Source organism: Pollicipes pollicipes, unplaced genomic scaffold (assembly GCF_011947565.3).
Source record: "Pollicipes pollicipes isolate AB1234 unplaced genomic scaffold, Ppol_2.1 Scaffold_6052;HRSCAF=7182_pilon_pilon_pilon, whole genome shotgun sequence".
In the NCBI taxonomy this organism is placed as follows: Eukaryota; Metazoa; Arthropoda; class Thecostraca; order Pollicipedomorpha; family Pollicipedidae; genus Pollicipes; species Pollicipes pollicipes.
The window spans coordinates 10,247,853-10,273,234 of NW_023596805.1; the positions used below are offsets into that span (position 1 = coordinate 10,247,853).

The 25,382-nt window shown below is 49.5% G+C and overlaps 1 protein-coding gene across 1 annotated transcript; it reads left to right on the plus strand.

Moving 5' to 3' along the window:
* Positions 1-12,101: 12,101 nt before the first annotated feature.
* Positions 12,102-23,189, plus strand: LOC119104798 (innexin inx3-like). The gene is made up of 2 exons (XM_037228519.1): positions 12,102-12,547; positions 23,007-23,189. Exons 1-2 carry the CDS (start codon positions 12,281-12,283, stop codon positions 23,187-23,189), a joined length of 450 nt encoding a protein of 149 aa, XP_037084414.1. The 5' UTR covers positions 12,102-12,280.
* The last annotated feature ends 2,193 nt before the right edge of the window (positions 23,190-25,382 follow it).

The following is a 25,382-nucleotide window of genomic DNA, read 5'->3' on the forward strand; positions in this document are numbered from 1 at the left end:
GTGCAGGTTGAGTCAGATCAGCGGTCATTTCGAGCTGTTTTCGCCATTTGCTGTGTAAGAAATTCCAATATCCTTGTTAGACCGTAGGTACAAGTGAATCAAATGACTTAAAGTATGAACGACCACGTGATGCGCGATCTTGCTCTGTCTTGCCCGCTTGTTTGTGTATAAAGATTGGAAAAGTGTAAAATGTTGCACTTGTACTGTGTGGAATGTGACGCGTCCTAATTTTTACCGACGATGACTTTAAGAGCTTTGAGAGCGAGCGTTTGACTCTGCGCCCAACGTTATTACTTAAGGCAGATCCTTAACGAACCAAGCTTACACAAATGCACATTGCTTTGTACCGGTGAAATGCCGGCACATTTAAACTTTTTTATTTCGACTTAAGCACTGATTCTGTCGCCAGCCACAAATCCACTGCGGCGGGGTGTCTGTTTTGTGAGATCTTGGTCTTACCTGCAAAACAATTAGGCTACACGAAACACCGCATGCTTTGTTCATGCTGACCATGCGGGGCGTAGAATGAATGTTTTCACTATTAGCCCGGATCCGAGGCGTTATAAGTTGAAAGATATTTACACCAGCTCCCATACGGCTTGTGCGTCAAAAGTTGTGCATGCGTTACGAACTGGCAATGTGTGTCTATCGTTGATGGAGCTGGATTCTTAATGGCTGCGTGGTGCTACTTTTCAAGGTTCAAACAGACCAGAAGTAATTAAAATTGAAGGGAACAGCCAAACAATCAGCTGATTACCCGTCAAGCTCTGAGTCGTGATTGGCCAGCTATGAAGTGCTGTCTAGAGTTGTCTAGATGCTCATCAATTATCGGTGACTGTGGTGCTTTAGCTTGGGTAGAGCGTAGCTAGGTGAATGTGTTAATTTTCGCTAGCTCGGAGGTGATGTGCATTATCATGTCAGCGAGATGTGTTGACTGTGAACTCGTGGTGTCAATCATATGTGTCGGGGCGTTTGCCCCGCACCCTTTTCTCTGCATGACGTTCTCGAAACCTGGCGCGAGCCAGCACGTTTTATATTTGTTATCGGTTTAAGTGTCGCCGAGAACGGCATGGGAGCCACACGCTCCAGTGTCTATTGCTGTTGGACACGCCATTGGATGCTAGTCTGCGGTCAGTGGGTGCTGATTTTGAGATGTCAGTTTTCCGTCACACGGACGCCCGCCATGTATCTGTCACCTGCAGTATGGGTGCCTTTTCGCGGCGAGTTCTGGATTGGTCGACATCGTCGTCAGCTGAATTTAGAAAGCTTCTAGGTGCGTCGCCGTTATGATTTCAAGATCCTAGCTCATCACAACCCCGCGTGCGTGGTTCATGACGTTAGGAGCAGTGTTTTCAAGCTAAGCCAGTGGGACTGTCAGCCGTGCGCGGTGTATTTAGAGACCTTCGTCGGGCATTGCTTCTACTCTTTGATCACTTCTCGCTGTAGACGGAAATAGAATGACGCCGGCTTCCGTGTTCATGACTTTCACTGCCATCTGTTGTTACCGTTTTACGTGGTCGGTAAATGTGGAAAATATGACATCGAAGCGGGATTTGGATAGTTTCCTGTGATGCGTCTACATTCAATCACGATAACAATCAACTTACACGGAAAATGCAGTACCCCTTGAAGCACTGCTATGGGCCTGTCAGCTGGCACTGCAGCATGCTTGTCGGTCAAAGGCACCCACTCCATTCAATTGGCCTGCTGACAGTGCATTACTTAACGCTGACGAGCCGGCCGCAGCGGCGATGTACAGTTACGATGACCAACTAAAAAAAGCATTGTGTGCGGTGGGCACCACCGTACCCACGCGGACTCACTGCGGGAGCACCATAGCCCGGCAGCGCAAATCGGTCGCCGGGTGACATTGCCTTTTTACTTTATGGGGCATCCGAAGGCGCATTACTAAATGCGGCTAGCCGGACTGTAGTGTAACAGACAAAACGCCGTATCCCGCGAAAAGGCCTAAAATCACGAAAGAAGACTGCAATCGCGTGCATTTTATATCTCCGCTGTAGGGTTGTCAGTTAGCACTGCAGCACGTTTGTCGGGAGAAGGCATACATTTTTAACGGGTGACACCACTGGCGGCGCACCAATCAATGCTGATCGCACGGCTGCAGCGGTGATTTGCAAAGGTGTGGCTGTGAATCGAAAACAGGTGTAATGTACGGCGAATGCCTGCCATGCATACGCTAGCGCTCTGGGGCAAACATCGGCCGGCGGCATAAATCTGCTGTGGGCGAAAAACAACTACCTTCTTCGTGAGGCTACTCCTACGTTCTACGTTCTACGTTGTTCTACGTTCTACGTTCTACGTTGTTCTACGTTCTACGTTCTACGTTGTTCTACGTTCTACGTTCTACGGTCTACGTTCTACGTTGCTCTGAATGCGCCCGGCCGGTCGCCAACGTGGTGTCCAGCTTACGTTAACTCGAGAGAAACACTTCTGATCGCGTGCGAAGAGTGGGACAATGCACTCGTGATAACACTGCTCTAGTGCTATCAGCGGCACTGGAACATGCTTGTCCGTCGAAGGCACCTATGTTATTTGATGGACCGCCTCACTAAGCAAAACACAATGCTGGTGGCCGGAGACAACAGCGATTTGTAAAGTTACGGCCGTCGATCAAAAACATATATTGTCGTGCGGAGCGATTGCAACCATGTGCACACGATATCGCTGTAGGCTATCGGCATTATTATATTTGTTATATATTATTATTATATTTATTATATATCACTATCGGCCGGCAAGACGAATCGGTTGCCAGCAGATAGCACTTATTTTGTTCACGTGAGCCCCTGAAGACACTAAATGTCGCCGGGCGACTGTCAGCCTAATGGCCCATGTACGCCAGCCCGGGAGAAACATTCGAAACCGCAGGAAAATAGTGTAACTCTGCATTGGATGGCACTTCATGAAGGCTGACACCGGAGTCTGCTTGCCCGTCGAAACGAGCTCCATGCATTTGGTTGCCCCCCTGAAGGCGAATACTTAATATACTTAAGTGACGCTAGCATATTAAGAATGCACATACTAGCGGGACGCTTGCAAAGTTACGGTTGGTACTTGTTTAGACAAGTTTGTACTTATTGTCGCGCACGGCGGGCGCGCCAGTGCGCATACGATAACACGGCCCGACGGCTATGGGCCGGCAACATAAAGTGTTTGTTGTTACAACGCCTCCTTTGTTCATAAAATCCCAGACAATGCACCAATAGATGCACCCTGATGGCACTAACGGAAAGAGCATCATCGGAGCACTATCACTGTAGAGCCAGAGCACCATCGGAGTCAGGGAGCTAGAATCGCTTTTGACCTGGGGTGAGGAGTGAAAAATTACGCCTAAAAAAGAGCACATAGGAGTGAAAAATTAACTAAAAAAGCTCATGAACTTATGAGCTAGTAAGATATGGCCCGTCTAACAGACGCACACCTTTTGAATTGCCAGGGATGTAGCATCATAAACATGAAAAAGTTGTATTACACCTTGAGGGATTGCGTTGACCCATAATACATTACAGAGCATTAAACTCACAGTGTGCTGAGCACCGAGAACGTTGCGTCTTACGACAATGTCTGACTGGTTGTCGAGTTAATATTGCTGTTGAGGAAAAACAGGTGACCTGCGCGATGGCTCTGCATCACATTGGATGGGTAAGGCCGAGCACTCACGTTGTGTCAGCCTCATCGGGTCTATGCGCTCGCCACAGGTACCCGTTAGTGGCAGATACCGAAATTTTTCTGTGTGCCCACGTGGCATATGCCATAGGGCAGTGTGATATGGAGAAAAAACACTCGATATTGCCTGCTGACAACCGCGATGAGCACTTGAGCATTGAATGCCGGTGATCCGTGCGTTCCTGCGCCATTAATGGGTGTGTTTAAAGCACACGCCCAGAGTACTTGTCGGCATGCAGGTCGGGTAGCGGGCAATTGCCGCCCCATATGGTGATGTGGTATATCTTGCTTCATGACAGGGTACGTACAGCCGTACACGGCTGGCCAGCAGGTGCATTGTAAAATACATGCAAAGTTTGCCATATTTTGATGTTGGAATGTTTGCTTGTTAAAGCGTTAGCGCGTCCAAGTATGGCGGTGGCGGCTTTGGCGATCCAAGTATCCAAGTATGGATCAAATGGCGGCTTTGATGGATGCACTTGCGAACGGCATTATCTGGCCCACGCTCAGTACTCTGCTATGCGTTGCATTCTAGCGGGAAAAGGCACCAAATCTTGAGCATTGTTTTGTTTTCCCAATAACTCACGCTCCATCTCTCATTCTCTCCAGCTTCCAAGCTCACTCACACCATGAATGTGACAACGCACCTGCTAAGCTACGCTATGATGACCACGCACAAGAAATACACATTCACACGGATGATGATTGCACGCGATGATCAATCGCCACGGTCATTGATCGACTCTTGAGATTCATTTCTCGGGCTCATGGTTTCCTAAAATAACTAACCCCGTTCGGGAATCGATTCACCTGTATGTCGAAGACAACCTAAATAACTTTTGCAAATGACAGTTTTAGATCATTCATTCCAGCAAAAGACAGAAAAACGCGATGAAATCGTAAAATTTTGTAGGACTTGCCGAATTTGGCCTGCAACGCCACGTTTCATCGTTCCTGACTAGTCAGTGACCGTCGGATGAATTTATGTGAGGTTTTGGACCTCTAGCGTGAACTACACATACATTTCAGGCGTTTGCCTTCCAGGTTGAGCCTCTGGGCGGTCAAGGACTGGTCAGCAGCCTTCTTTTTTAGAGCGTGCCGGTGCCGGCTTAGCCACCGATCCGTGCACCTCTTTGCCGGGAAGAACCGAAGGGGGATCTGGTTCTCCCTTATGAAGATTTCCTTCATAGCACGATCTTGGCCGTTGCTCCTCAAGCCATCGTGTTTTCCCCCAAAGCGGCATTCTACAACACATTTTGACGCTTTACCAACCCTTTCAGTGTCAGCCTGAGACCGGCTGAGCACTAGACATATTTCAACTAACTCGGCGATATCCGGAACATTTGCGTGCAGATCTGTCACAGGTCGCAAAAATGATCGGAGCGCCGCCTCCGGCAGCCAGCGGACGACACCGCTGCGAGTGGGCAGCCACTCGTCTTCAAACCGCTCTCGCTCCGCCACCACTCTACGCTTGAACTCTCTGAACTGCCACAGGAGGCACGCGCACCTCGGTCTCAGGCACGGGACACTGCACGGCCTGGGAAGAGTCAGGGGTCCGTCACACAGTCGAGTCACGAGGTCGACTAGCTTGTCGTTCGCGTAAGTCTCTAGGTCCGTTTTGTTGGTCGGACAGCGCGCGAAGTCGAAAATCTCGGTCCTGAAATCCTCGACGTCAGTTTGCCCTAGATATTTCTCAAGGTCTGGGAGTGCAAGGAGTGTCTGCGCAAGCTCACGCCGTCGGTAAGTCACTTCACGTAGGATGTCGGTGGACGCGTCAGGCGGGTGTGCGTCAGAGGGTTGCCTGCGACTCACCTGTGCCCGACTGCCACGCAAAGCAGCGCTGACGACCGCAGGTCCGTCCTCCTCTCGACGACCCTGGAAGTCAGCGTCAATCAGCTTTGTCATGTTCTGTCGGAACCGGTGCACAGCCACCTTGTCGTCAAACACCGTGCATGTCGCGGCCTAACCAGCTTTACTAAGCGTGGCAGCGGGCGCATGATGTCGAGCACTGCCAGTGCATTGGTAAGGAACCTGGCGTCCTGAAGGGAATTTAGGGCTGATTTGGCATTGTTTTTGTCGATGTCACCGCTCGCAATGCCATCCTTGAGCACTGCCGCGGCCGCATCGCGGTTCGTCAAAACTCGTTCAATGGCCTCCATCGAGTGCGCCACGAATCGCGTCTCAATAAGGCGCTGAAAGGCCACACATGGCAGGTCCAAGTCTTCAGCTGTCCGTCCAGTTTGTCGTTCCAGTTTTGGCGAAGCCGTGAACACGGTTATATTCGAATTTAGTTGCTGGGAAAAAATCCTCCGCCCACGCGCATGTCTGATGGTGCTTAATTTTGTCCAGGAGAGACTCCAGCCAGTGCGGCCGGCCACTGAGGTGCATGAACGATGGATGCCCATGCAGCTCTCTCCAGATGCGGCCGAGGCCACTGATTGGTCCCGAGTACACGGCCTCACAGTCCGGAGAAGCAGAGAGCACTTGACGCCCAATATCGTCCATTGTCAGTCCCAAGTCGTTGTTAAGGTAGTCAGTCACGTGAGCGAGCACACCCCGCCCGTTGGTCTCGTTGCATCCAGTGACTGCATCACGCTGCCGCGGCGGGAGGGTGGCTGTGCAGATGGGAACGGGGTCAGGATACGGTCTCACCACTGCGGTCGTCCCGTGAACTACCACAGTGTTGCCGTCGGTGCCAAGAAGTCGCAAGCTCACAGCCTGTAGCGTCACGCCAGCCACTGTGACCTTGTCCATGGTCAAGTGCATGTGCCGGGCACGTCCAGTCACAGGGTTTGGCGTCCTGATGTGCTTCTTCAGCTCGTCTCTGAAAACGTCATAAATCACGTCCACAGGCTGGGCAGCAGCTAGGGGGGGGGGGGGGGGGTTGATGCTGATCGCCAATTTTGACCCTCAAGGAATCCAGAAGAAGGTGTTCGCGTTCAAAGCCGGCATATGTATGACCACGAGTAATCATGTCGTATGCGATGCTTAGGTTTTTCAGTGGCTTCGCGACACTCCTCACTTCGCCGCTGCACCAGTCTGGCGGGGGGTCCCGCCCTGCGTGTCCGCTCTGCCGTCACAGAATCAATGTCGGCTTGGGGCCGCATGCTTTGCCAGCCGTTGTTTTTTCTGCCTTCCGGCAGAACACCTTGATCGGACCACGGGTCCGTGGTGCCTCTGTCCGTGGAGTGGCGGTTGCACCACCGACAGATGCCATACCCCTTGTCGCCACGTCTGTCAAGTAGTAGCCAGTTGTCTGTGTCGCTGTCTGTTGTCGCCTCAGCGTCCGGTTGGGTACCTCTGTCGATGTTTGTCAGGGTGGTCAGCACGTCCCGCGTCTCGTCTGTGGCCGTCTGCTTACGTCCTGATGAACAAATAGTCAGACTCTCGAGTTGAGCCAGGCATTTGTCAATCATAGCTTCTCGCCGCCGGTGGCAATCACAACACGTACATTTCTTCACTTCAGCAAACGCAGTCGGCATACCTCCAAGCGCATGCACGTCTATGCCTTTTACTACACCTGCATTTCCAGTCTGCCCCGCTCCCACATCTTCCACGGCTCTGCTCTCATCCACCACCTCGCTTCCTACAGCGGTCACTCCTCCCTCCATCTGCACACCACAAGCCAGCGTCACCTCCACATGCTCACTCTTCACCACCTCCCCTCCTCCAGAAGCCACGCTTTCATCCACATGCACACCACGAGCCTGCTCTACTTCCACATGCCTGCTCTCCACCACCTTGCCTCCTCCGGAAGTCACACTTACATTCACATGCCCAGACACAACACCGCGCGACGTTGACGGATCGTCGAGTCCTTCGCTGTCGGACTGTGATGTCAACAAGTCCTTAAACGTACGCTCCTCATATCTCTTCTGACGGACTGACTTCGTCTCCTCTTTTACACATTTTTTTTCACAAAACCTCGAAGCTTTTTCGGACCGACCTGGTGCTGGGATCCGGCGTGTCTTGGCAGATTATGCTTTGTCAGCCGCTTGCCACAGGTGCTGCAGGGCACCAGGTCGCCGTCCTTCATCTCTTGGTGAGGGCGTCCACGGCCTCCCATGGCCGAAAGGATTCGGAGCAAGAATGGCAAGGATGACAGGGGGTCGCGTGCTACCCTGAATTCTGTCGACCAGTCACACCATAAGTTCTGCCACCTGGCGGTAGAAGTGACGAGAAAGCGGTGATGAAACTTTGTAGATGGCAGCACTTACTGCCACAACCAGCGGTGTGCGTGATATGACTATGGAGGGCACATAAATGGAAACCGCTGTGAAGCCAATCAAGACACTTTCCTGAAAAAAATGTATTTGGGCTCCATCATTTCTTGTATATCCCCCCGCATCCCCAGCTGGTTGGTGCACACCCTAAAAGTAAATTTGAATGCCTTCCTAACTCTGTCAAGGCATAAAAGCTTGCTATTGATACATTGCTTTGAGTTTTGCTTTGCAGATAAGGAATGTGTGATGAAATTCAACCAGCATAAAACATTCAGACAACAAGAGTCTTGGACCCATGCACATAAACACATTGTCAAACCTTACAACTAACACCTGACATACTTTTGGCTTCTGTTAGAATGGGATGAGAAAATATTATGTCACTGGTTCTCACAAAATCTAAATACCTACCATCACTTCCATGAAAGTAGTGTAACTAAGCCTAGCCTAGAGAAGCTTTACCTCATCTCATCATGACTAACCCATTTATATAACAGCAGCAATTGTGAGTCATTGATCCAGCAAAACCCCTACCGTTTCTTTCTGTGTAAGTAGGCCACTGAACTAAACTTAGGGTAGCCCATATGTTGGACATCATCTTATCATATCTGACCTATTTCCTGGTGGCAGCCTTTGTGATAAAATAACAATACAGCTTGTTTTCAGCCAATATCAACTTGCGTTCTGGTTTAATTCATTTCTGCCAGCTTGTTGACACCACGAGTTGACACCAAACAAAGCAAAACCTAGCAGCCAACTGAGAGGACAGGCCTATGTATAAATTATTTACATCACTTCTAACAAGTTATTTTGACTGCCATGGTTTCTCTCTGTCAAGGGCAATAGAAGGTGCTCCACAAAACAATCTGTCCTCCAACTGCAATACAACTCCAGGATGGCCACAGAATCAGTTTTGCCGCTTGCTAGGACTTTGATGATATCTTAAAAACATGAGAGGAACATATGGGCTCAGTATGTGCGGTTAGACAATTTCAGGAGGGAGTGAAAAATTCACATAAAACGTGGGGAAAATGAGTGAAAAATTCCTCCTCATAGAGTGTTGCTTTACACCCAAAGTCGGCAATTCTAGGACACTGATCGGAGCACTATCACTGTATAGCCAGGGCACCATCGGAGCACTATCACTGTAGAGCCAGAGCATCATCGGAGTACTATCACTGTAGAGCCAGAGCACCATCGGAGCGCTATCACTGTGGAGCCAGAACACCATCGGAGCACTATCACTGTAGAGCCACTATGCGCGGGCAATATACGTCATACTTCGGCAAGGGTTATCTTTTTTGCCCACATGACCACTCGCTGGCACAGTACTTAATGCGACCGGCCGACCCGTAGCATGATGGACAACGTAAGTCCCCCCGGGGAAATGTGCGTAATCGCACGCAAAGAGTGTAGCCGCGTGGTTCCGATAGCGCTCTCCTAGGGATAGTAGCTGGCACTGCAATGGTTGCCGGCCGGTGGCATCCGTTCGATTCAAATGACCTCTTGGCAGGTCATCATTTTAAGGAACCGTTGCATAGCTGGCACTGCAGTGTCTGCCGGCCGGTGGCATCCGTTTGATTCAACTGACCTCCTGGCAGGTCATCACTTCAAGGAACTGTTGCACATTTGCATGGGGTTGTGAACTGATATAGCCATTTCCATCGTGTGTTCGTGCAATTCACAGACACGCCCATGTTAACCCTCGCCCAGATTCGCCGTTTTTCATAGTGCGACTGATAGGGGGCCGATGCTACCCTGTGCCGTTCCCAAATTAAGAAACATAAAGCTTTGCAGAAAACACAAGTGGATTGTTTTAAGTGAGATGGATGTACCCATTAGCAATAAGTTGCACGCTTCTCGGCCAATAACTGATCCCATCATGCCAGGTCTGAGGTCAAATTTTCCAGAAAACCGCACTTTCCAGATTTCATGCCCGTACGCACGCGACTATGATTCGTAACGACACTCAGCCTAAACAAGCGTGCTCCTTGTTCAGTTCTGAGCACACTGCGTATAGTGTATGTGTTTTAGGGAGATGTGTATGGTATGTGGCCCCGTTGATGTAACAAAGTCGGTCCGCGTGTTGTTTAGATTGGAGCCCTCTCGACCAGAAATGATCATTTTGGGGCTGTGGGATGAAGCGTTATGAAAAACAGCGAATCAGGGAGTGGGTTAATAATATCACCATAGTCGAAAATGTCAACGCAGGTAATGAAAATGCCACGGAAAAAATATACATCACCATAGGGAAAGGCTAAAACACACGCTTATGCGCTCATACCTTGACTCCACACGCATAAATCAACAACGCCATCTTGCGGCGTGTAGCAGTGCAAGAAATTAGTTACGCCGTCTGCTACAGCGGCAACTCTGACGCGGTCGCTCTGACAACAACTCTGACGTCATTAAAGGCGCCATAAAACTGTGGTGCGACAAGGCCGGTGTTCGCTAATTAGTGAAAGCTGGCTATCAGAGCAGTCTTTTCACTTCAAAGCCTGACAAAATTTGCAGGTAGACCTCTTCAATAACAGATTTGACGCTTGCCCAAATGTCCTGAAATGGGAAACAGCCCCTTTAGTGCTGGCGATCCGGCAGAAGCCTCGATTTGCAAAGCTACAGAGAGTCACAAGAATGGAAACGACGCGTTTTCATTACTGCAGTTGGCACTGCTATGTTTCTAGTGTCGTAACACTCATAACAGTATATGAGATATTGTCAAGGATGCATCGCAAATGTCGCAAAAATTCCTACAAGTAAACTGAAAACCTGAAATTACCCCGAGTCAATGTAGAAAACGTGACCACGTGAGCTAGGTCAAAGGCCATTGTTCACTTCGCATTTGTTTTAAAGGGCATGTTTCACATTTGGAGATTTTGAAGCAAGCATCAGATATGGTGAAACAAGTTCACTCACAACTTTTGGTATGTTTTTAAGTGAAAAATGCTGCTCTAGACAGCACAGCTCTCTGTTGAGTAAATGTGCTCCTCACTGCGTCATGGTTTGATTACGCCATCGTGCCTTGCACGACATTGATTGAGAGCCAGTTGGCGGCCGCAGTATCTGGAAATCGCGCTCACGAACGCCAGATATGAACGACTTGAAAATTATAATTGCCTTGGCCCTGATCACAGCATGGATAATGGAATGACAGGATTTGATGACGTCATTATGGCGTTATGTATCGAGGTGTCTTTGAAATACCCTCCCAGATATGCCTTTACTCATTTTCGCTGGCGTTTAGCTCATAAAATAGACGGGCTTAGGTCTCAGGAAGCGCAGGATTGTGAACAGCACCGAAATGTCTTCAAGATGCTTATTTCAGTTGAAAACCCCACATAAATGTGGAGCACTCTCTTTAATCTGCAGATAACACCTGGCATGCCTTGCATTTTCAAAAGCAAATATAATATCCGCGGATTGAGCGCTTAAATAGTATCACCATAGCTCAAAACATGACATTTTTCATTTAATTGGGCATGCGGACGTCATCGATACGAGACATTGGGGATGTGGACCAAGGGGTCACGATACATGCATGAATATCTTTAGAATGTTCGTAGGGGTTGACGTACCACTGATATCTACTGATCATCCTGCTGACCACTGTTGCACTAATAAAAAATATAAAAAATCGCGACGTACGAATGCTACAAAAATGCGTCTGTTTTATCCTGCCGTGACACAAAGCGGCACCCGCAGCGGGCCGCCTGTTTTCACTTCTTGTCCCGACACCGAGATGAACATGGTTATCCCTGAGTACCCCAGCGCGGTCTTCACCCTATGCCCATGACAAAAAATTACGTAAGTTGCTCAGTGCATTAGCGAGGAATATTATTCACATAGATAAGACAGCAGTATTAGCCTTGTTCCTCGGGGAAAACCAGGAGAACGCAAACATAATTGGGTTGATATTTCGGCAGCATGACAAAAAAGGTAGCACGAATGTATTGGTCACGTCTGTGTGTGCTGACATGCTGTTCTGAAGTGCTGCAATCAGCTGCTTCGCGGGACTACAAATTCACGTGGGCGAAAATCTGTCCGCTGATGAAATCAGCACGTGACGCACCCGGGGAGCGAAGTTCAGTGGCGAGACGTCGATCCATCCCATACCGTAACGAGCCGATAACTGTGATAAGGGCGGTAAGGGGTGCCGCTGACGCTGAGGCGCAGTTCTTGATAATCCCGCCAGAACGATAGAGCTTCGCCTCGTATCGCTAGGACCGTTCTTGCAGTGAAGCAGTGGTCCTCAGTCCTCAGGGCGTCCACGAGTGGAGCGGCTAGGCGTTACGTGCTTCTTCTCGGGCGTTTGATAGGCGCTGGCGCTTGACCAACGGAGGTAACCGTAACGGTCCCTCTCTGGCGCCACGATGTTGTCCGTGCTGGGTCCGCTCTCGTCACAGACGAAGCTGTTTGCTTCGCGTAACAAGCCGCGCGGTGACAGCTTCGTGTTCCGCCTCCACTATCGCACGACCTTCGTCTTCGTCATGGGCAGCTGCTTGATGGTGACGGCCACCCAGTACCTCGGCGACAAGATCGCCTGCCTCACCGACAGGGACGCGGTGCCTGATAGGGTCATCAATACGTACTGCTTCATCTCCAGCACGTTCTCGCTGCCCTCCACCTTCGGCCAGCAGGTGAGGGTACGGGGAATGAGATTTTCGTCACCATGTGGTGTTGATTGGATGCACAGCTCCACTGTTATGTCCTGTATTAAGATATGTAATAATGTTTGCAGGTGAATATATATATATATATATATATATATATATATATATATAGATAGATAGATACATATATATATATATATATATATATATATATATATATCATATATACATATGCCATATGACATATGTATATATGATACCATAATAATATAATGAATAATAAAATATATATTATGGGGAAAAATAAAAGGATATGCGTTAAAGAGTCTATACATAATATATAAACACATATGAATATATAAGCATATATACACACGCACATATATATATATATATATATATATATATATATATATATATACATATATATATGTAATGTTTGTAGGCGAAGAGAGCGACATGACAGAAGGCACATACCGGAGACTGGGCCATTATAATTCATTTAACGTTCACGAAGGGCGGAAGTTACAAATGGAGACCAAGTCTAGATATGAGTACCCAAGACGCTGTTTGTCATGCGCTATTATCTGAGTTTAAAGATAACTTTCTTTTGACCAGAACAACCGGAGAAGCCTGAAAAGAAAGAGGTCAACGCTCTTGATCATTACCGTAACACATTTCATCAGATGTTCTTATACCTTTAAGAGATCCTCTGCTTCTTCGTAGAGGTTTAACGACAAACACCTCAGTTTTTTATATTATGTACGTGAAGAGACCTGAACCCCCCCATGTCACAACCCCCCCCCCCCCCTAATGCCTACTTCACCCTTAAATCGTGTGATATGAGAACGCGATGTCGTTTTGTGACCATCGTTTTGACATCTGCCCTCCAAATTTGATAAGCTCCAACACTCAGCTCAACACTCGCATCTGAGCTGGCAGCTTGACTGAGAAGTTGACATGCGCCCGGGTGGCCGGCTAGATACCCTTCGATCGGGTGGAGGGGGGGGGGAGGGGGGATCAATTTGAACCCCCGCCTGAGATCTCGGGAACTAAGAAGGCTAGACACACCAAATTTGCACGGTGTGTGACCTGTACGTAAACTCACTTAGGTAACAGTTTTAGGTTCCTAGATCATGACCTTTAGGTCAAATAAGGTCAAACAAGGTCAAATTCTAGGTTGGTCTCCAAAGTGCCCGCAAAACAAAATGTAGATAAGTGTTTCTGAGCAAAAGGCCACAAACTCATTTCAGGTCAAAAGGTCAGTGACCTTATTTGGCATTTTGAAGATCATGGTGACAAAATCATACAAGACTTCTTTGAGCTTTGCATTTCAATAAGCAACAAAGATAACGCTAGGCAGAATGCTCCAAAAAACAAAATGTCGACCTAGGTCATCTTGGGTTAATGACCTATTCTGACCTCTTACAAGTTAATGAAATGTGTATAATGCGGTTCCTGTTATCAATAAATTTGAAATGAATACCAGAAACTATCCCATACAGTAAGCCCTAGAGTAATAAAACAGGCTGATTTTGACCTTAATCTGACCTTCATACCTGGCATTAGGTCAACGTCATTTGCTCATTCACTACTTGTTTTGCCTAGGAAAGCATCTCAGAGATGTATGGCTTCGTCAAACACCCCGTTGTTGCATCAGATTAAACGATTCTCTAGGAATTGTCTTCGCTAAAAACATGGCCTGACTTTGACCTGCCATATGTCAGCGACCTTGCATGGTACATCTAAATTTTGTATGTCCAACGATCTGCTATTTAAATGTCTACAGACATGCAAAATTTGGTGCGGCGTTCGGAAACGTTTTGTAAAACCTTCGGGGGTCAATCTGACCCCCCACTCGAGCGCGTGTTAAGGGAGACATGCTAGAGCTTTGTGCATTTCCGTGAGCAGCTAGCCGCTGTGAAATAGATCGAGTGCTTTAAGGCGTAAAGCCAAATTTCTTTGAGGTGATTGCTGATGCGGTATAGCACTGTTGCACTGAAGGCATCGCCCATGCGTGATCTTTTCAGATCAATGTAGGACATCGCCCAGGTGCATGCGTGCAAAAATTCAACTGCAGGACATACATGTCAGTGTGGTGGTGGTGATTTGGTGCTTAAAGGCGCGTCGGCAGCGGGGCTATCTTGCACCACCGACATACGTGTCACTACACTCAGTTCGTGTTAACCACACTAAGTTCGTGTTAACTACACTAAGTTCGTGTTAACTACACTAAGTTCGTGTTAACATTAAAAGTAACAGTGTTCTCAATCTGCACATCAAGCAACTAATCCGTTAGTTTCGCATTATAGTCACGGAAATTAAATTAACAAAACGCATGGAGGGGAGTGAAAAATAAAAGCATAATGTCATGAAATAACAAAGAGCCCCAACAGGCGACGAAAGGCTGCAGATAATCAGTTAACCAATTATCTCTGGAATTCAACAACTTCATCCTCCTTATGAAATACTTTCATTACCTGAGTTACAATTTGTACAGCGGCCATGTCGAGGGTTGTATGGAAACCACAATATCCCATTATGCGCGTCTAAAATGACCTTGCAACGCTGTTGGGCCCACGGCAAGCGTCACCTGACTATGAGTCATTCCTTGTTCCAATCGGTGATAGATGGCAAACTTGCAAACCAGGACGTGACGCTCTCACCAGAGCTACACTGCTCTTGGTCTCGGAGAGTAAAAAGTGGTCTCGGAAAAAAGGAAAGAAAGAAGAAAAAAGGACCGTGAGCAGAGCCACGTGGTGAGCCAAGAGGGGCAGCCCAATAACCGGCTTGGTGCATCGAGTTTGGCACACTTCAAGCTCGAGGGTGTCGGTCAATCTCGAGGGTGCAACGACATAGCGAAAAAACCAGAGGAAGTAAACGTATATACAAGTCGTGAGTTAGGACCGGTCAGCAGGCACGCGGTCACACTGGACCATCATCAGAGATCACGTGGGGCTAATGTATTCCGGCCAAAACAAGATGATCTGTGAGATTATCCGCGGATTTATGCCTATCGAACCAAAACATCCTTTTGGTAAAGCAAACGATGATGGAAAAGCTGCCAAAACTCGAAACCAATTACCTCTGCAGCTAACCTGCACTGGAAGGCGAAAAAATATATCCAATGGATGCACATACCTCGGCTCAGTATAAGCAAGAACGTGCCTGAATGTGACCCGGTTCTTTTTTTCGTTCACATCATGTTACTGACATACGCAAACACAGAATACCACAAATTTTCAAAAAAGACCTTGTCCGTGGGTTCGGGCCATTGAAAATAGTTTCCGGAAAGGTTGGGATATAAAAGTCTTCCAGCAGCCGGTCAGTAATTTTCAGGTAGGGGCCTTAGTAAGCAGCTCAGACCCACACACGGGTCAGTGACTTTTAGGTGTTTCATAGCTGGGGGCGCGTAAATTTAAACTGCCGTTCTCAGGCAAACTCATACAGCACGTGAAGGTATCAATGATTGGGGATGTCATAACATAAGGTATATGGTTCTTGATATGGTTTTCAAATGCGCTATGGTGACATTTACATGAAACCATTTCAAAAAAGGCATCAGAACGCATTTTCAGGACGACGAAGCCAAAATCTCCCACTAGGATACTGGTTCAACTGCTCTGTGTGATGTCATTGACGCATACAGCTTGCCATCCTACTCTGTACACTATCCGTGGTATCGCTGAATGGCCGCATAGTGGCATGTTGCAGTCGACTGTTAACAGTCGAAATCCTGTGATATCGTTGACGCTTACGCTGCGGAGGCGAAGCTCACTACAAGGTCCCGGTTTAATGCTGATCCCGCGACGTCCACAACAGACCAACACCACGTCACCGTGGCGTCCGCTCCGGATCCAGCTCTAGGAGGCTACCACATATCGCACCTTTCCTCTCAGAATAGTTGGACCTGCAGTGATCCCCGAGTGAGCTTTGAAAGCATAGAACCTTCCGCACGTGGCATACCAGTTTCAGGTAAACACAATCCACCCATATGGAGTAGCTCAACAGCACATGAGAGGGTGGACAAGATGTTTCAGGTAACCACAAGTCACGCATATGGAGCAACCCAACAGCGCATGAGACGGTGGACAAGATGCTCCCGCAGCTGTGTGCGCTGGCGGCCAAGCTGCTGCGCTGAGCGATGGGTCCCAACGCGAGTGGCCGCTCTTGGAGCAGCGCATGCTTCTCGTCGACCCCCCCCCCCCCCCCACCGCCCCCTGGCCAGCGCCGTAAAGAGGTGCATTCTGGGCCGGTGTCTATCCTCCATCACGAGAGGGCATTTGTTGCTGATCAGGATTTCTGGCTTTGGAAAGATCTGGGAGCAGTCGATTTTTGCCCCTTTGTGGTCCGCGGATGACTTTGTACCTGACTTTCTGATCCACGATGACTTTGTCCCTAGCTTTGTGATCCATGGATGGCTTTGTCCCTGACTTTGTGGTCCGCGGATGACTTTGTTCCTGACTTTGTGGTTTACGGATGACTGTCCCTGACTTTGTGATCCACGGATGACTTTGACACTTGTTCTTGACTTTGTGGTTCGCGGCTTAAGCCGCGAGCCAAAAATGCGTTCCACTATCTGTTCTGCGACTTTGTCACTAACGTCCGAGCTCATCCCCCACTGACTTTTCCTTGAGCGCTTCGCATGCAAGTTCGCAGCCTCACCACTCATCGCTTTGCTGCCTCCCTGAGCATAACAAATACAACAGAGCCAAAGTCGTCCCGACAGGCCACGGCCAACAACAGAGGCGCAACTGGTGCAAATATAAATCGCATCACATCAATGCAAAGGCCCATGCCTTTGCAAAGATAATTGCACTCTTATGGAATCGCGGAGCGGATGAGGCAACGATTCACCTTTGTGACGGGAAGCAACTCCATGAAAGGACTGCACGCCTATAGCCTGGCTCTGTTGCTGCTCCCCTCTATCCGGCTCGGTGTTTGCGGTAACTGGACGGTTAGGCATGAACGCTAACTGTCTCGTGCCATCGTTCAAGCGCGCGCAGCCCCCTGTGCCTATTTCTCGGCGCTGCTCGCCCGCTTTATGCAGCTACCAAACATACTTGACTAATGTATAGCCTAACGGGGACTGCGCATCGACCGTCTCACGACTTCTGAAATGCAGGCACAGCAGTTAGCAGTGCTCGGCTTACCCCAGCGCGACCCTTGCGAGCTTCACATCAAAACCTACCACCAGACGCCCCGACTCCGAGTCACGCGGACCTCCATCAAAGCTACCACCAGACGCCTCGACTCCGAGTCACGCGGACCTCCGTCAAAGCTAGCACCGGTCGCCCCGACTCCGAGTCACGCGGACCTCCATCAAAGCTACCGCCGGACGTCCCGACCCCGAGTCACGCGGACCTCCGTCAAAGCTACCACCGGATGCCCCGACTCCGAGTCACGCGGACCTCCATCAAAGCTACCACCAGACGCCCCGACTCAGAGTCACGCGGACCTCCATCAAAGCTACCACCGGATGCCCCGACTCCGAGTCACGCGGACCTCCATCAAAACTACCACCAGACGCCCCGACTCCGAGTCACGCGGACCTCCATCAAAGCTACCACCGGATGCCCCGACTCCGAGTCACACGGAACTCCATCAAAGCTACCACCAGACGTCCCGACTCCGAGTCACGCGGACCTCCATCAAAGCTACCACCAGACGTCCCGACTCCGAGTCACGCGGACCTCCATCAAAACTACCACCAGACGCCCCGACTCCGAGTCACGCGGACCTCCATCAAAGCTACCATCGGACGCTCTGACTCAGAGTGGCCGGCCACATTCCGGCAGAGCCCGATAAGGACTCAGACTTTGCTAAAGCGTAGCGTGGGGCTGCTGATAAGCCCACGCTATATGCGCTAGAAACACCTGCACTAGTGCGCCAGAGTTTCTCAAGGCCCGCTCAGGTTGTGGACGTGGAGCATTGGTGAGGGTGTGCTTTGCCCCGCTATTGCACAAGACAACAACGACCCTGAAGACCACGACATCGCAGCCAGCTCAGGACCTGTCTTGAAGGCACTGCATGCATATATCGCGTTGAATACGGAGCTACATCGGACAAGATCAAACCGTTGCAAGAAGCATTTGCCGCCAACAGGAAACGTCCCACTGCTGAGGCGAATGACTGCACTTGCTGCTGACTAAGCTGCCCGAACTTGGCACCTTCCCTCACGTAGCAACAGCTCGTCAGGAGCCAGCCTCGCCGCCACGATGCTGTCCGTGCTGGGCCCGCTCTCGTCACAGACGAAGCTGTTTGCTTCGCGTAACAAGCCGCGCGGTGACAGCTTCGTGTTCCGCCTCCACTATCGCACGACCTTCGTCTTCGTCATGGGCAGCTGCTTGATGGTGACGGCCACCCAGTACCTCGGCGACAAGATCTCCTGCTTAGGAGATAAGGATGCGCTCCCGGACACCGTAATTGAGACGTTCTGCTTCATCTCCAGCACGTTCACGCTACCGTCCACCTCGGACGGCCAGGTGTGGTTTCATGTTTTGGAGGCTGAGCGATGGACGCTTGGAAGTGTTTCATGGTATTCCCTTGTTTGCTTTTTAGGTCCTATGCGCCTTTGCTTCCATCTTTTTCGATCACTCTGACGAATTGATAACGACATTTACAGCTGCATATTAAATGGACAAGGTGGTGGCCGGAAACAAACTTGAACGCGTATGTCTCGCCATGCGGACACGCATAGGCTGTGACGTCACTGGGATGGAACGGGACCCTTTAATCAAGTTGTTGGGTTTCATGCTGGGAAAGTTTTGACGTTCTTTCCTTACTCGCACGGCGTTTTATTTTGATCGATTGCTCATGCTATTTGCCGCAATACTGCGAAATGCTTCTTTCAATACGCGAGCTGAGAACAGTACCAGGTGGAGTGTCGTTCGTACGGATTTCGCAATTCATATAGCCATAACGTTACGATGCCGTTAACTGAACGAAACGTGCGAGGGATCATGTCTGTTGACCTACTTGTCGTAGGGTTGCAAATGTACCTTTTAACATTACTACTTTGCACCACTTTGAATCAAAGAGGTGTGGAAACTTTGTGATGCGTCCAATTCCTTTAACGACATTTATGAACTAGAATAATATTCGTATGCCAAGAATGACTACGAATTGCTAGTGAAGAGTGAGTGTCCGAATCCTCGGCACTTCCATTTGGGATCCTACTGCGCAGATAAATTTCGAATGGTGGAAACGTTTACAAGGGAGCAGATATCATCACATACCGTAACTTGGGCCACCTGTGCAAGCGTGACTATCCACTATCCACCTGATAGTGGATAGTCATAGGATAGATAGATAGATAGTGACTATCCACCTGACCGCTGAGTGACTGGAACTTAAAAGTAACCTCGCTTGTGCGGTGCCCAATTGGCTGCGATCGAACCTCGATGCGTGACGAAAGAGTAAATACGTGCCTACGATAAGTCATTCAAGTTGAGACGTTTGTGAATCAAACACGGGACGCATTCTGAGTCCGAAGAACTGTTCGTAAGGAAGATTCCGGAAGGTGTCAATTTACTCGTAAATGATGATATCGTGAAAAGGGCCTGTAGAAAAGCAATGCGAGCAAATCTTTACTACCGAATTGCATGGCACTCCAGGACAGGGTTGTAGCTGTCTTTTTCGTTTAAGGGACACCAGCTTGGGCTCTTGCCCCCTCCCCCACCCCTCCCTTCTCCCAAACTTGGGCTTCAGCTCGCTCAACATTGAGAAGAAAGTAAAATCCGGGGGGAATACCCGTTTATTAGCTTATCTCGATGGTAAGTTGTTGTATTTCACTGCTCGGCCCCAAACGCATTGTGCAATATTATGTCCATGTCCCAGGGTCTTCAGGGTATTTACCTCCACCCCAACATCTCTAAGATTAAGTTTTTTAAAAAAAATCGTTGAAAAAATTTGGTGTAAGAGGACGGCGGAAACGATAGCAAAAGTCTTACCTTCGAGAAAACGAAACTGATGAATCCCGGAAACTACCTTCCCGCTAGCTTGGTCTCCACCAGATGGCGCGTTTTGGGGTCTGCTCCAGTCAGCGAAACCCTATGTGGCTCACAGATCGCCCTCTCCCCTGCAGGGCAGTGTGCGGAGACGTTTGGGAAGTCCTGTCGTCGTTGATGGTTTCCATGGGGCTTTGAATTGCGCTGTATTTTTGGTCCCCACAAACGAGAGCGATTTTACGTCCAAATGCATTGCTTTTATTTTTGAAGTGCAGTGAGCATACTGCTCCATGAGACACGACGATGACGTTGAATGTATCGGATCTGAAAAATATCTGGTTTGTGACAGCCGACCTGCTTGGATTTCGGACGTGGCTCGTGGTGGGGACGTTGCAAATAGTTGCACCCACTCTGTAACCATTCCCAAATTTTATGGAGCTGTCATACCACCTGACTCTTTTAAAATCGTTCCACTTATTTCTAAGACAAGCACCAACATGTACAATGATTCTTGCAGAGATAAGGTTTTTCAGAGCGGTTCAGAGCGCATCACCGACCAGGGTGAGGCCAGTTCTGACGTCATGTGCTCCGTTCTGACGTCACTTTGTCGTTAACTGGGCTGCCCTTCGAAGGATTGCCAATCCAGCCATATCGCAGGGCTTCTCACCGTAAAAACATTCCTGTAGAACGACGAGCCAGGCGTGGAAGAAGCTCGAAATGGTACGCAGACCGGCGCGGCAACGCTGATCATAGCCTGACGCACACTGGTGGCTCACCAGCAGCTTCTGGAGTCTGACACGCGACACTAGCGGTAGCGGCTCACCGGCCAGTTTCTGAGCCTGACATGCGACACTAGCGCGCACCGGCCAGTTTCTGAGTGACATGCGACACTAGCGGCGCACCGGCCAGTTTCTGAGCCTGACATGCACACTGGCGGCTCACCAGCCAGTTTCTGAGTCTGACACGCGACACTAGCGGCGCACCAACCAGTCTTCTGAGTCTGACATGCGACACTAGCGGCGCACCAGCCAGCTTTCTGAGCCTGACACGCGACACTAGCGGCGCACCGGCCAGTTTCTGAGCCTGACATGCGACACTAGCGGCTCACCAGCCAGCTTCTGAGTCCTGACATGCGACACTAGCTGCGCACCGGCCAGTTTCTGAGCCTGACATGCGACACTAGCGGCTCACCGGCCAGCTTCTGAGCCTGACATGCGACACTACCTCGCCACGGCCAGTTCTGAGTCTGACACGCGACACTAGCGGCGCACCAACCAGCTTCTGAGTGACATGCGACACTAGCTGCGCACCGGCCAGTTTCTGAGCCTGACATGCGACACTAGCGCGCACCAGCCAGCTTCTGAGCCTGACATGCGACACTAGCGGCGCACGGCCAGTTTCTGAGCCTGACATGCGACACTAGCGGCACACCCAGCCAGTTTCTGAGCCTGACATGCGACACTAGCGGCACACGGCCAGTTTTGAGCCTGACATGCGACACTAGCGGCGCACCGGCCAGTTTCTGAGCCTGACATGCGACACTAGCGGCACACCAGCCAGTTTCTGAGCCTGACATGCGACACTAGCGGCGCACCGGCCAGTTTCTGAGCCTGACATGCGACACTAACGGCGCACCGGCCAGTTTCTGAGCCTGACATGCGACACTAGCGGCGCACCGGCCAGTTTCTGAGCCTGACATGCGACACTAACGGCGCACCGGCCAGTTTCTGAGCCTGACATGCGAGGGGCATGTCAACGCTCAAAATATCTAGCGTAACGTTTTTCATGCGGATTGTTCGTGTTAGATGCCTCCACAGGTTACATTTCCTTAACAAAAGCTACCGGCTGCCCATGAGGCAGTGCCCATACCCACTGTCGCTCCTGCTCCCATCCTTATTACTTGTACCGATCCGTTATTGAGCTGATTGCATTTTTCAATGCTGACGTATTAAATTATGGCATAATTTCAGGACATTTTACACCCAGGCTTACCTTCATGCGATGACTACAAAATCAGAGTGAATCAAACTGATAATAACTGGAACAAGCGCAAGGAATATGACTGCGTAGTTTTCCCGAAGTGTTTATCGGAGATTTCGTGAACGTATTGTCCATACGTACCCTCACCCATACCCCTACTTCTCATAAAATTTATAGCTCAACACATCCCGTGACCAATTTCAAACTGGCACCCCATGGATTGCCGAGCCCATGAAGGCCTCTGGTACGTGCATTTGCACACAAGTTCACAAAAAAACCGCCTACTGAACGACATTTACTAGGGTCAGTGCTCATGGTCAACCATCTGAGTTATTCGCTTACAGCATGCACCAAGTGCTTCAACTAGCTACATTTTCAGTTAAAAGCCTCAGTTACACCAGCATTTCTTGGACGCTCGGAGCTGTTGATGCTTGCGTTGTACCCCCCTACATTTTGTACGGGATGTTCCCTCTGAGCTTTGGCAGAGGGAACATCCCGTACATCTGAGACCCACATGACCCGGCTGCCCTCTGACAGCTGACTGTGTGTGCCCGCAGGCGGGTCTGGAAGTGGCCCACAAGGGCCTGGGGCCGTCCACGCCCGACACAGAGACCAAGTACCACAACTACTACATGTGGGTGCCGTACGTGCTCTTCCTGCAGGCTATCAGCTTCTACGTGCCCCACTGGATCTGGAAAATGGTTCAGACCGACAAGGTCAACAACGTGCTTCAGGTATGAGCCTCCTGGTTAGTGGGCAGCCGGTCTGCTGGCAGCAGCTGGCAGCAGCCGGCAGAAGCTGGTCCGGTTAGTGGGCAGCTGTGGCTGAGCTCTCGGCGTCAGTCTCGCATGTGCCATGTGTCCCGAAAGCACGCCCCCCCCCCCCCCCCCCCCCCCCCCGCTGCGGTGTGGTCACATCTGAGCAGCTGATGACGGGCACCGTCGCCACACAACGTGGTCAGCATAGGTAACGCCATGAACGTGATCAGTGTTGGTAAGGTGGTGATCATGCAGGTGTTATTGACTTGAAGATGTAGATGTTTATGAAGTTTGAAAAGACCCCGTAGAGTGCGTAAATAGGTAACAGTCTACATATTCTATCACCTTCAAATAAAATCGCTATGGGTTTCTTTTCCCGCGATGCACGCTCCTTTCAGGAAAGCCGCAGGCAATGCCATTTCACATCAGTGACTGATTGTGTCGTAAATCGCCGATGACATTTGGCATCAGTGACTGATTGTGTCGAAAATCCCCAACGTCATTTGGCATCACCGACTGGTTGTGTCGTAAAGCCCCGATTGCACGTTAGTTGCATCGCTAATTCTGAGTTTGACGGCTCGGAGAACATTGCAGTGGTGGCATCAACGTCAGTTTTGATGTCGATATGAAATAGTATTATGGACACACTGAGACGAGGCACAGAATCACGATTTGAACATACGTTCGGCCTATCTTCCGCGTCTAGTTTATTAGTTTTGGCCAGTCAACTCCCCGGTCATGTCAGGTATTGTTAGGTCCTGAAAAGGGTTTAATGTTCATCCATCAGATTAAAATTTTTTGACAACTTTGCAACCATTTGACACTTTTTGACACAAAAGACGACTTAAGCTATATGGGGACTGTTGTCATGCCAGGCAATTCTTTATAATTGGCCTTAATTGAGATATCTGAACTGGGTTCAGTGTGGCGCAGTGTCAGAAAGGGGTAAAACCGTTCCTGGCCATATCGTAACATGTAGTGTTAAATTCGTTTGGTGATTGAAAGCTTGGTTGTCGGCAAAACAGCTGATTCAAAATAATGAAATGTAATACAGGGGAACGGAAATAATCTGGGGCAACTATTGACAGGTATGAACATCAACAAGAAAGATATCTAAACGCAAGTGTATGCCATGGCAGATGACTAATATAGTATGCATCAACGCAAAAAAATTGAGAAATGGAACGAAAGCCTAAACTAGAAAAGTTTTTGGGAAGCATGCGGTGTGCATGCAACCCACCAGTGGACTGGATTTCACGTAAGCAGTGCACCCGAATTGAAATTCAGAATCCGTTTAGCGATCATAATGCGATTTTGTTTTCTACGCGTATCCCGAGAATAACTGCGGACTGACCCGTTTTGCGTTCGGTTGTAGACCCCGGCTGAGCATTAGCATAACGTCGATGGGTTTCCTGTCCGGCCTATTCTGCTCTGGTAGCTTAATTTTTATAACTTTAACTTTGATATGCAAACCCACCGCACGCTGTTCGGTCTTCATTTTACGATTGATCTCTTTCGGTTTCGAACTTTTATTCGATACTCCGTCATTCTACCATTTTTTATTTCTTTGTCTATCCATGTCCACATCTTGTCTTTCAATCGCTTCGTGGGATATGTTTCAGTCCTAACCATATTTGAACTTACACTATACAAATTAACTTCGTCAGACTTCGGCATCGATTTTATGCTGGTCAGACGCGTCATATACCAGAGACCAGATCACGGCTGATTGTCAAGCCTGGTCAGACGGCACCTTCAACAGTAATTTCAAGCGATCCTTCGACGCGTTTACGCACGTGCGTGCCGCAGATACCGCGGGGTATCTAGCACGCGTCAGATCCTCAGCTTCCTGGGCTTCCTCTTTGTACGTGGTATCTCGGCCTCTTTGTACGTGCTATCTCGGCCTCTTCGTCCTGCCTTCTCGAGATTTCCGCCTGTTTTGAACGAGCGGAGCGAGGAAGGACTTCCTCAACGAGGCGCTTACACCCGCAGATACCACGTGACGCCCGCTGGCCGGAAGTGAGCGACTGTGAGCAGGTCACTCTCGTCGCTCGGCAACTGTTCACTCTCGTCGCTCAGTGACTGTTCACCCTCGTCGCTCGGTGACTATTCATCTGACCTTGTCGCTCGGTGACTGTTCACCTGACCTTGTCGCTCGGTGACTGTTCACCCATG

Excerpts from the sequence above, each read along its gene's own strand:
- LOC119104798 (XM_037228519.1), top strand. The coding sequence starts at position 12,281 with ATGTTGTCCGTGCTGGGTCCGCTCTCGTCACAGACGAAGCTGTTTGCT. Across the intron at positions 12,548-23,006 it reads CCTCCACCTTCGGCCAGCAG|GCGGGTCTGGAAGTGGCCCA; the intron begins GTGAGGGTACGG and ends GTGTGCCCGCAG.